General features: G+C 44.5%; 1 protein-coding gene across 1 annotated transcript in view; it reads right to left on the bottom strand.

Annotated features, from left to right (window-relative positions):
- Nucleotides 1-2,887: 2,887 nt before the first annotated feature.
- med1 (mediator complex subunit 1) overlaps nucleotides 2,888-12,668 on the bottom strand; it is a 31,227-nt gene continuing 21,446 nt past the window's right edge. The window contains exons 14-17 of the mRNA XM_007911348.2: nucleotides 12,078-12,279; nucleotides 10,466-10,561; nucleotides 9,298-9,403; nucleotides 2,888-8,095 (exon numbers count right to left, since the gene is read on the bottom strand). Coding sequence (XP_007909539.1) covers nucleotides 4,849-8,095; nucleotides 9,298-9,403; nucleotides 10,466-10,561; nucleotides 12,078-12,279 — 3,651 coding nt within the window. The 3' untranslated portion in view covers nucleotides 2,888-4,848. The remainder of the gene's footprint in view (nucleotides 8,096-9,297; nucleotides 9,404-10,465; nucleotides 10,562-12,077; nucleotides 12,280-12,668) is intronic.

Raw genomic sequence — 12,668 nt, 5'->3', positions numbered from 1 at the left:
TGTTGTTTACAAAGACAATATGTTTTATGTCAAATAAATGGCAATTGCAACTGCAGTCCTGATGTGCTCAGCATGTTGGCCGGCTGTACAAGAGAAAAGGTCGTTATGTCAAAATATGTATAAAAATAGTTTTTTTTAAAACCAAATATTTCAATGTTTTGGGGGAAATATGATACAAAATGAAAATCATCAACCTCACCTTTTATTATATATATATACACACACACACAGAGTTAACTAGAACAATAAACAAACACTGTAACATGGCACATCAATTTGTTTTATTTTGGGGTGAAAGGTATTACGTCAAAAATTGGCATTCTAAAATATTTGGATAGCAAACCTTTCAAAAGGGTCCCTAAGCCACATAGTTTCAGGCACCTCTTTGGGGCAGGAGGGACACAATACCAAAGGCATCAAGAAATTTGAAATGTAACACCGTGATTAATATTCAAACAATACATGAGTACATTGTTGTCAGGCTTACCTGGATAGGGACACATTCCTTTCCAAAAGAAAAGCACTTCAACTTTAGGCTTCAGTAGGGATCAGAGGCAAAACATCATCAGAAGGCTAGATTGAAGATTCCCCACATTTACAACAGAATAAAATGGCCAATATTCTCAAATGTTTTGCTTCCACTAATCCCTTCCCCACAGAGTGTCGTTGCTGGCGATAAACCCCCAATGGCAGCCAGCAAAATGCCACATTTGTACAACATCAAGCAATCCAGCAGCAACATTTTAGGTCCGGTCACGTCCACAGGTTCTGTATGGTTACAGTTTAGCTGTGGTCAGGCAGTGAACAAGATTCATACAGCAAATGTTGCTGAGAAGCACTCAGCTCTGCGCTCGATTAAAGTGATATTACAAAAAGTGTTTTACAGCAATTATTTCTTCCTGCAAAACAATACCAAGAGTCTTGTAATTACAACCCAATGCACGCCTCAACTAAGACTTTAAGGCGTTTATACATCTTGGTTCAAAGTGCAACGCTGGTCTTGTAACACTCCTCTGGTAAAAGCAATGTCAGTGAAACCTCATAACTTTTCTATAATATATTTTCTCCAATTTTGCCTTCAGGTTTCCTGACTTTCAACTGAATTTAAAAATACAAATGATCTGTACTTTTCTATTCTACCTACTTTTCCACAGATTTTGGTGTCTCGAATGTGTTACTCGTTTTGAATATGTTAGAACAGAGGAACTAGAATATACCATTCATTCAATCTAATACACACCATTTCAAGAATCTCCACAGATTAGCTGAATGGGCTACCGCACTCAATTCTCCTCTCTTCTCCTCTCCCACCCCCTCCCAAATCAACAGGCATTATGAGTATTTGACCATTGATGGTTACGAGTAGATCTCTATCGAACCCTCAATATTCTTTGACTAGACACCTCCCTGAATTTTGCTCCTCAGAAACCAAAGAAGGCGCAGAATATAATTAAAAATACCGAATGAGCCAAGTACTAAACCAATCGCCTATGGTGATTTTTTCCGCCATTATTAAGGTAAGGAATGTCGACTGTGCTGGATTCGAACTCAAGTCATGAAGTGAAACTAACTTCACCTAAGCACCAACCCAAGGTGGAAGTGTATTACTCTTAAAGCAAATGGAACAATCGAACATCAGAGAAACAACAACAAAATTACATTTGTATATCGTCCTTCACATCGGGAGGACGTCCCAAGGAGCTGGAACAATAAACCGTACAAGTATCAGGACGAGAGAGAGAAAAAGAAGTTTTCTTTCGCAAAAAACCTGAACAAAGCTGCGCATCACAAGCCAACAAACACATCTGATCTTTTATCTGATTTTTAATAAGGAAGTACAGAGGGATACAGCTGCATTGTTCTTCTCCACCTGAGCTGTGTCAGAAACACTGACTGACCCTGTGGTGCAGGTGGCTGGAAGGGAAATTTTGATCTGCAATTACGTATCAACAGGACTTTGGAGTCCTGTAGCTCAGTGGTTAGAGCGCTCGCCTGGCAAACTAGAGACCTGGGATCGATTCCCGGCAGGGCAAAACCTTGGCCAAGTTTCCTTACTTCACATGGCCGATAATAATCCCTCAAGAAAAAAAAATAATAAATCAGTCACTTCAATCCATAACTGTTTGTGGGACACTGCTGTGCGCAATTGGCTGCTGCGTTTCGCCCCCAAATATACAGTCAATCACTTTACAATATATTCTGTGAAGCGCTTTGAGAAGTCTAGAAGACGTGAAAAGTGCTATATCAAATGCAAGGATTATTATTATTATTTAACACCGATGGCAGTCTGTTCCTCGCGAGAATGAGCAACATTTGGGACAAATATGTATGAAATCATAGAATACACGAGAGTGAAAAATATATTCGGTAGCTGCTCTCATACATTGGGCAAGTCGTAAAGGGATTATATTATTGTATATGTGTAATATGAGATACTGTAAATCCTGAGATGTCCTCCTGACGTGAACAGTGCTGCATCCAAATGTAAGCATTACTATTCTTGGTGATCTCAGTTACTGATCAAGTGAGAAAACCCGGAACCAACAACTATTTGGCAATTTTATTTATTAATCACTTTGACCAAAATGGGCAACAATGCAACGCATCAAGAAGAAAATAAACCATCTTCCGCTCTCCCCACCATTATGGACACTCAAAGGTCGAGGATTCAGAAACAAATCGCCTCTGAATTTCCTGCAGCTTGACTCTGGAACCAAATGCAGCAGCAGGGCCTGTGCATAATGTTACGCTCTTGCATTTGTTTAATACAGTTTGTAAATGAGATCTACAGCAATTACTGAAATGAGTTAACATTGATTACGAGAACTATACTGCGTCCCTTCATGGTCTATTACCACTTGACAAGATTCGCTTCCAATCTTCTCCCCTCTCCTCTCCTTGTATTGGAGTACAGATTATGGCAATAGGCACTCTCTAGTACCTCTCGCATTGTGGATGAGGTGGTCCCCACACACGCGGGTCGCTGGAGATCTATCTGGAGCGTGAACTTGGATTAAACTTGGCCTTGCTAAACCGGGGTTCTGCGTACAGCCTCTAGTGTGGCCTAAACAGAAATCAGTTACCAGCACAGACGAGGTTCTAAACTGCAACCTTTTCAGTCCTCATGTCTCAACCACTCACTGAGTAAATTCGCTGAGTCATCAGAAAGAGATTTCCACATCTAGTTACACTGCGTCTAGTTAACAATATCACCTGCCCGTCGGATGCCTGGACCTACCACAGGATGAAACACTGACTGAGGCTAGCTCAGACAATGGAGCTGCAAATATCCCTGCAATATTCCTGCATATACTCAAATATTCCCAACTCAAAGTGGCTCCAGAGAGAGATTCAATTATCTTTTTCAGGACAGAGTGATGTTGCCAAAGGTCTGGGACATTTTATAGCAGGTGTCAAAACTATATTCTTGGACTTTTCTCCATTAGATTGGTGGTGGGGGTAGAAGAGAAGGGAAAACAATCCTAAGGTCAGTGATCTGAGCACGTCTCAGAGATTGCGACTCACGTGGAGTATGAACACGAACACGAGCGCAGACTGGTGGGCCAAATGGCCCGTTTCTGTGCTGTACATTCTCTCTGTAAATTCTTTGTAAATCTTTTGCCAATCTGAAACCTGTGTGAAGAGACAACACTGCATGTTACAATTGCTATATCTGGACAAAACACTCGAGTTGACTGGGAGATCACTCAGGAGGTTTGATCAACTATACGCTTGGATACTGGGTGGAATGTTTCCAGTTACTTGCACAGATATTCCCCGGTCACCCACAATGGGGACAAGCTTTTTACATTTCACTAAATCGCCAAAGGAAACACAAGGAAATATGAGAAATATTCTTTAGAAAGAAAAACAAAACATCGGCACCAGAGTGATACTACAGCTTATTCATTCACATTCTCAACACACAGCAGAACTTGGGTTAGTTTAGTTGGGAACATTTCTACAGCCTATGGATTCAAAGTAATCAAAGCAACACCGTTTTTTTGGATAACTGAAGCAGTTTGGAATTTAAACTAGATTACGCAAAGCTTCTGAAGCTGATAAAATAACTTCTCCAAGCAAAAATTCAACAACTCTGAATTTTAGAAGAATAAATAGTTAAAAAATTAAGCACATTAAAAACTGATTAAAGCTTTCTTCTGTAAAATAATTTGAGCCCTGCAAAGTGTTAAATAATTATATTTTGCGCATGTGGTAAAAGGGAGGGGTGGTGGGGGAGGAAAGAAAGGGTTGCACGCACACAGCCTTAGCTCTATAAAAACACTGCACCTTTTTGATTTATAACTTCTTTCAGCAGTCATTAAAAATAAAATTTCGATTCTTGTAAAAGATAGCTCCAAACATGCGATATACAACATTAAGATCACGCTACACTGTTGGGTAGGATAGTTGCTGGGCTTAGGAGCTCCAAAAGCTGTGATAAACTTTTCTGGGTTCAACGTCATATTGGGAGAGGGGAAGTGGGGGGATCCTCAGAACTCGACTCTCCCAATCGCTCTCCATCAACACTTTAAACCATTGGTATTAAGGGAAGACAAGAAAAAGATGGGTAAAATCTGATCCAAGCCGTAAAGATGCCCCCACGCCTCAAAAATGGCAAAGGTTGCTTCCTCTTCAAGTACACTGCAGGAGACGTAAAGTTCTAACGCTGAACAATAACACTTGAAGACTTTACACTGAAAATCTGGCAGATTTGGGACAGATGCCAAAAAAAATCAGGGAGAGTGCCCAGCTTAAAGCCAAGCTCCTCGCATATCGGATTAAAACAATACTATGGTTGTGCCATTCACTGTCCAGCTTTTAAAGCCTGAACGACGACCTTCTATTCTAGTTGCCAATCAGCGCCACGTTCATCAGATCATCGTCGTCACCGAGCAGAAACGTTGGACTAGAGCGAGATGGCCTTTCAGAGCTGAGGCCAGTGCTCCCCGCCAGAGACAAGGACTGTTCCGAGGAAATCGGAGACTTGGACCAGCTTTCGGGTTTGATGCTGGAGTGGGACTTTTTCTTCTCCCGGTCCCTGTCCCGGTCCCTGTCCCTGTCTTTCCCTTTCTTCTTTTCCTTCTTGTGCTTTTTGTGCTTCTCTAAGCTGTACTCAGGGAGCGGCCGGATGTCATCGTCTGAGCTCGGACTGTTCTGGTGAGACTTTTCAGCAAACGACGATCCCGATTCGCTGCCGCTGTCGTTCCCCTGGGGGGTGTAGGCCGGGGACTTGCTGTAACTTGGTGAACAGCGTTCGTGCTTTGGCGTTGACCCACTGAACAAAGGGGAGCCGTAGTTCTTTGCCCCGGGTATCTGCGGCCTCAGACCGTCCCCGCTGCTATCACAAGGCTTCTGTAAGGTTACCTTGGCCTTGATGCTTGGAGAGCCACCGTCGTGCTTGCTGATGATAATCTTAGCCACCCCAGTACCACCGCCATTCTTGGAGTCAGATTTCTTCCCGCTGTCCCCTGAGCTACCTGAGACAGAGACCTTGGACTTGCTTTCCTTGTCGCTCTTCTCCCGCTTGCCCTGGTACTCCGCAGGGGACATGTTGTGCTTGGATGGCATGCTATGAGTGGAAGGTGGGGCCCCGGGTGTCATTTGACCATCTGCAGGGTCTTCACTGCCCGGCACCCCCCCAACCCCACCCACGCCATGCTTCAGCTTGTCAATCACTGCTGTCAAAGAAGGCTTCTTGGTTCGACTCGGAGACTTTCCTTTGATTAAGTTGCCGTGTGCATTTTGAGATGAAGACATTGAGGAAGTGGAGGATGAAGATGAGGAAGAAGAGGAGGCTGGAGGTTTCTGGCTCAGGGAGCCAGAAGACACCATGCCAGAGGCTTGCTTCAGGTTAGAACCAGAACTTGATCCTGACATGTGAGAACCTCCTGAACCAGAGCTGATTGGAGACTTGGCCTTCGTAGCTGGCGCTCCGGGAATGGGCTTCATAGGTGACACGAGTTTGTCAGAGTTGCTGGAAGGCCTGGAGTGGGAAGGAGAGACATTGGGCTTTCCCCCAGAAGGATTGGCCAGGGAAGAGGACGATTTGGTTTGAGGTTTCAGCTTGTTGCTTCCACTGTTGCTGGAGCTTAAGCTGCCACTGCTGCTCAGGCCGTGCTTAGTGACTGGAGAAGAGCTGGCTTTCCCCAAGGACTGCGAGGAGCTCTTAGACTGGCCAGAACTGCTGCCGCTTTGCCCTGGGTAAGCTCCGGCGCTGCTCATTTTAGAACCGCAGGAGCTTTCCAACTTGTTGCTCTTCACTTTGCTGGAGGACGAGGAACTGGAGGAGTGAGAGTGGTGGCTCTTGCTGCTGGATGAGGGGCCCGGCCCAAACTGACTATGTGAAGACGACTTCCCCACGATGCCTTTTGGGATCTGAATTGTGATCTTTGGGATGGGTGGGGTGGCCCCACCGGGCGGGGTCTGTGACCTGCCAGAGCTCCCGGGAGATTTGGAGCCTGTGGTGCTAGCGGGGGGAGTGAAAGGCCGGTTGGATATACTGTGAGATGGTGACTTGTTCTCCGAGTCCGTTTTCTTACGCTTTGGAGGCTTCTCTTTGTTCTTCCCATCACTCGATGGCGTCCTGAGTCGTTTGACCGGTTTTCCTTCCTGAGCCATTCCTGACATGGCTGCCACTCTCCCCTGGGTAAGCTCTGGCATCAAGATGGTGCTTCCACTGCCATTACCTTCCTTACTGGATCGCTGCTTTTGAGGTTTATCCACTTTCCCAACTTCCACTGTGCTCAGCAAAGGGCTCTGACTCCCACTGTGTTCCATCCCGTCAGAAGCTCCTAAGGACTTACTGCCACTGGTAAACATGCTGAAATCCACAGTGTCAGGATGGTTGCTTCCCTTCAACCTGCTATCGGCGGTTTCTACACCCAACGACCCAAACGACTGTGAGGAAAAGCCCTTAATGTCGTCAACATCTCCACCCTGACTGTTCTCATCGAAATATCCACTCACAAAGTTGCTCCCGCTCGGGTTATCCAACAAAAAATCAACTCCATCAGGAAAGAACTGATTTGAGGAGTCGCTGGTTGGAGTAGCAGTAGCGTCAGCTATCAGGTCAGCAGGGTCAGTGTAAGTGTTCTCATTGCTCCCAGCCTGAAACACATCTGGATCGAATGTACTGTTCACAACCGAATGAGAGGAACTTGATGAATCCCGAACGGGTGTCCCGATGGAAGGACAATTATCGCCTGCGTTGGTCAACTTTGCCGTTTGCTCTGCTATGTCAGACAAAATCTCTGTGACGTCAGCTCCAATGCTGTCGGAGCTGGACAGCCGCACCATCCTCTGCATGTTGGATTGCTGACAGTGCACAGCTGCCGGCGGGTAGGTGGTTGGAGGCGTATTACATTGACTGGGGGCTGGGGTAATGTGAGGGGTGTCCAAAGTGTCCCCAGTGAGGTTTACGTCAAAGACACTGTTGGGTGCATCAAAGTCCATTGAGATAAGTTCTCTCTGAAAGTCCTCCTCGGTCTGTTGCTGTTTGGGTTTATCGGTCTGTGATCTTGTCCGCTTTTTTTTCTGTTTGGAGCTGCCTGACGACACGTCAATCCTGGGCGAACTGGAAGATGAATTCTGCCTCTCCAGAGGGCTGCTGCCGTACAGAGTAGAGAAATCCTGTGTGGGGTTGTCCTTCAGCAAGTTCATGAGCATGGGATGGTTTTTGGTGTTGCTGGCAGGGGAGGATACCGGTGGCGGCGTATGGCCTGGTGGAGTGGGGCTTGAACCAATGGATGAACCAACACTGCCTGTAATCTGGAGCAAACTGGTAAGTATGGGGTTCTGGTTTACTTTAAAGGAATCTTCCCCGTGTCCCGATTCTTGCCTCTCTTTCATGCCCATATTCCCGAGGCTAAACAGAGTGGAGATGGGCCCTGGGAAAGTGCTGGTTGGGGTGGTTGTACCGCTCGCTGGGTTGTTGCCCAGTTGCGAGCTGTAGCCAGGACTGCTGGCTGGAGGCAGGTTCTTCTTCAGCATATCTTCAACAGTCTCCGCAATGAGGGGCAAAGCTGGCGTGTCTGCTTGGATGGTCTCAGCCTTTCGGCGGATTGCTCGCATGGTCACCGGGATGGACATACACCTGGGAAGCACACTGAGCATCAGTAATATTAAATAATCCTCCTGTTAAATTAGTCATTTGCCTCACCGGCGGTCGTTTACACCTACATTTACACCCAGTTTGTCCCTGTTCAGATGGACACTAAAGAGTCCATCGCACTATTCAAAAATAGAACAACAACAACAACAAGATTCCATTTATAGAGCGCCTTTCATGTCGGGAGGACGTCCCAAGAAGTGAGTGTCTCTCTCCCGGTCTCCCGGCCAAAAAGCTCCCAAATACAATTGTTCTTTTGCTTTATGTCTGTTTGTGGGACATTGTTGTGCACAACTCGACTATTGAGTTCACCTACAAAACACACACAACACTCCACTTTACAGTATATCCTGTGAAGTGTTTTGCAAAGTTCTCCCAATGTGAAAGGGGCTGAGACATCAAATGTAAGGAATTATTATTACGAATTATTATTATTATTAAGTCGACAGTCACTACACTTTACAGCAAATCTGGAAAGTGCTTTGAGACATTTGAACATTGCAGCCACTACATTGAATGGAAAGATTATTGTTATATTTACTGTTTTTACTCGAATCCAAGTCACTCTGAATTCCAAGTGGATTTAGAGGTTTGGGGAGAAAAAATGCCATTAATAATAATCTCGCAGGACTTGGCAATACTGCACCTGTAGCCAATTATTTTAATGAAACATCAAGAAGGAATCGGGGGAAGGCAATTTAAAGACACTAGTAGTTTTGATTCCTAATTATTTGGAGCTCAGTGAAGTAGAAATACTGAACATGCACATCTTCATGTATGTCCCAGTGCCACCCTGAAACCCAGCTCAACACTGTCTGATGGATTTTGGTTTTCTGGGCTTAGCTGCCAAAAGCTTCACTTTTTTTTTGCTTCAGTCAAAGAAAAGCTCATCAGAAAAGCTGAAGTGAATAAAAATGAGACATTGTCTGTGTAGCAGAACTATTTGGCCTATTTGCGCACTTTAATGTTGCAGTGATATGTTGGTAGCTCATTGCGATGCTTAAGACAACCGAACAGCTGAGCGTTTTTACTCCTGGTTTGAGTTAGGCATGCATGGAGTCACGGCTGACAACAGATACTCCTTTCAGGCAGAGAACAATTTTCGAGCTAAGTAATGCAGGCTTGGTTAAGCGATCATTGAAGCCAATAGAAATATAAGAAAGCTTCAATCCAGAAAAGGCTCTTACCTCTGCACCACTCTGGTAATGAAGTCATCAGTGCAAATGAGGGCATCAGAAAGTCCCTTATACAGCTTGCAGCTCAGCTGCCTGGAGTCCAGCACGTCTATCACAACTGGTGAGAGAAAGAACATTGGAAGCTGAAACTCAGAACTGGCACAAGAAAGTATAATTAACAGGACCCAATGATAGCGCTTTTGAAAATATCCTAATGATTGCTTCAAAATAAGACATTTCAAAATAATCAACAAAGAGAAGAATCAATAGCCAGAAAACTTCTTCTTTCTACGACTTGCATTTATACAGCTTTCACATGAATAGTGTCTTGGAACACTTAACAGTGGTGTGGTTTGAGGTGGGAAGAGAGGGGAGGTGACCAAAGGTCAAAATGAAAGTCTTCAGGTGTGATTTGAAGTCAGGCAAAGAGGGGGCAAGACGGAGTAATTAGGCAAGGAGTTCCAGAGCTTCGGAGCATAGTGACTGAAAGCATGGCCGCCAATGGTGGAGAGCAGGGATATGCAGAATACTTTTTATTTGGGAAATACTGAATTTATTTTAGGGTATTGTGAACACTGTGAAAAAAATAATTAAATCTGAAACGGGTTGTCAATAATTGTGAGCAGACAAGGCAACCCAATCAGAATGCAGACGCCTGGTTCCAATAACTAGAAGCCGCATAGTAAGCAAACCTTCAAAGTAGCCACATTCTGGGTCATCATGTCACTACCGACATCACTTTCCTGTGATGCTACAACATTTCCTGCGCTTAGCGAGCATGTGCAGCACACAGGAAATAACATCAAAAACATTTACTGTTGTGCACACATGCATGAAGTGACATCACAGGAACCTGACAATGCAGAAGTCGGCCTTTTTTTTTTAGCATTGAAAGGTGAATAGTCAGTGCCTGAAGTGAGTGTCCGTGTTAGGCTAACCTCAGCCAGGTTAGGTTGTTTGTAACCTGTATCTGGAACCAACTGAAAGAGTAAATTTCAACTTTAATAATATTAACTGTGGATATTCCACAACAACTTGCATTCATATAGCCCCCTTCACTCAGGGTAGCATCTCATAGCACTGATCCCAATAATTAATATTCTATGGAAATGATCTTAGCTGCTATAAAATGGCTATCAAAGGGCTGTAGAGGAAGATTAGAGGTAGGACATTAGCATACCACACACAAGGGAGTCATTGACTGGGTGCTGGAAGGACACACTGAAGCTGGTGTCTGTCAGTGGGCACACCTCAAACTGCAGAAGTCCAGGCAAATCTGTAATCAGAAGTATTGCACACAGATGAGAAGCAACAACAACAAATTACATTTGCATTGCGCCTTTCACGTCAGGAGAATGGCCCAAGGTGCTGGCACACTGTACACAGCAAAGTACTAGATAGTGCACACTGCACCCAATTTACAGAATGATTTTACCATTCTACTATCGATCACCACAAAAGTGCAACAGCAACTGGCACCAGACAGAACCTTTCATCTGGGAGGAGGCCATAAACCACTTTACAGAGACGGAGGGGAAGCTCAGGTTTGGTGGTTGATGGGAGGCAGGAGATGGCCAAGGATGACAAGTGGGGGAAATGGAACATTCATTGGGAAATGTTTCCGAGGGCAGAGGTAAAGCATGTTGTTTTTTTTGCAGCAATGGGGGACGGGAGAGTACAGGGATTATGTGAGACTGAGTGGCCAGAACGTAGTATTGTCCAAGTTCTGTAACACTACTACACCCTAACCTAATGAGCACATAATTCACAGTGAATGAAACTTATACAGTAAAAATCAGATAATTTGTATCATTCGGGACATAACATTTAATATGACTTATGCGAAGGGAGGGGAGCGGAGTGACGAGTTAGGAGGCGATTAATACAATTAGTTCAAATAAATCTAAGTGGTTTTGATAGGAAACTGAATGGGACTCGGGTTAATGTACAACTTGGGCGATTTATAGAAATAAGACTTAGTTTTACTGTGTAACAAAAATCGAAGTCATTACGGATCCAATCTGAGACCTTTAGTTATTAGATAGTTGAAAAATGATACAACATTGAACAAAGCAGTGTTGATTCCACACTAAAAATATATTTTGTTACCCCAAACTGCAGGTGAATTTACATTCTGAATACACTTGTGATTTCTGGACAGAGCCCAGTTTTGCGGTAACAGTAAACTTCACCGAGAATCAAATTTGTTGAGCATAGGTTTAAAAATAGCAATTGAAATATCTCTCATTTAAATATCCTTTGGCCTTATTAAAGCCCACTGAACCGAAGCAATGTGGGCGGGCAGGTGAGAGGATTATTCTGCAGCAACAGTATTTGATCTCTTCTGGAAGCTTTAACATTAAAGTCTATCAAAATACTACTTTCCCCTATTATAATAATTCTTGCATTTGATATAGCGGCTTATCACATTGTTGAGGCGTCTCAAAGTGCTTCACAGAATACACTGTAAAGTGAATTGACTGTCTTTTTTTGTGGGCGAAATTCGAGTGACCAAATTTTTTTTTTGAGGAATTATTACCCGCAAAATGATCTGCCAATCGACTAACAATCAGGTTACAATCACTCACTGCTGTTGCAGCGAAAGGGGCTCAGAACTGTGAAAGCAGTTGACCTGCCAACAGCTGCCCTTAGCAAATGGATTCCACAACACAACAACAACTTGCACTGGCACAGCGCCCTTCAGGAGGGGTGGTGTCTCGCAGGACTTAACAATGGCATAGCTTGACACGAACCATGGAGAAAGGGCGGTAGCGCAAACCAGAGCCACCCACCTTCCTTCAACACAGTGCGTTTCACACAGCTCCCGATCAGCGTGTTGTAGACCACCTGAGGCCGGATCAGCTCCAGAATCTGTGGCACCTGCCCTGGATGCCTGAAGGGGATTTTGTGAAGCAGAGTCCCCTGGAGGCACCTGCCATTGTGGATCGGGGCATCCTTGTTCAGAAAGTAGCAATGCTGCTGGCCTGGCAGAGACTGGAGAGAACACTGGGGTCAGTCAGACTTAGGTTTATAACTCTTTCAAGCAGCTGAACAAGTGCATAAGACTAAATTATTAACAGAAGCCTCTGTGGGGGCTCTATATAAAAATAAACTGTATTGTATGATTGGAAGCAGAGATCTGGGTTTATCCCCTTCCTTCTTACCCCCCTGTCCTCCCCGACCTCCGTCAAACAATGTAAAACAGAAATCAACAGCTGAATAGTGGAAAGTAGTCACAAGTGGCCTGAAGCTGAGCTCCACGCTGTGGATATTCCTTTATTCGCAGCCTGTGGGAAGGAGCTGGTGATGGACCCACATGAGTTTTACACTCCATGCTGTCGAATGTCGCCTATTGTTGTTTTAAAACAACACTTTGAACATTT

The sequence above is a fragment of the Callorhinchus milii genome, unplaced genomic scaffold (genome assembly GCF_018977255.1).
Source record: "Callorhinchus milii isolate IMCB2004 unplaced genomic scaffold, IMCB_Cmil_1.0 Scaffold23, whole genome shotgun sequence".
NCBI classification, from domain to species: Eukaryota; Metazoa; Chordata; class Chondrichthyes; order Chimaeriformes; family Callorhinchidae; genus Callorhinchus; species Callorhinchus milii.
Note: the sequence above shows the minus strand (reverse complement) of the source record. Positions and strands in the feature narration are given on the sequence as shown.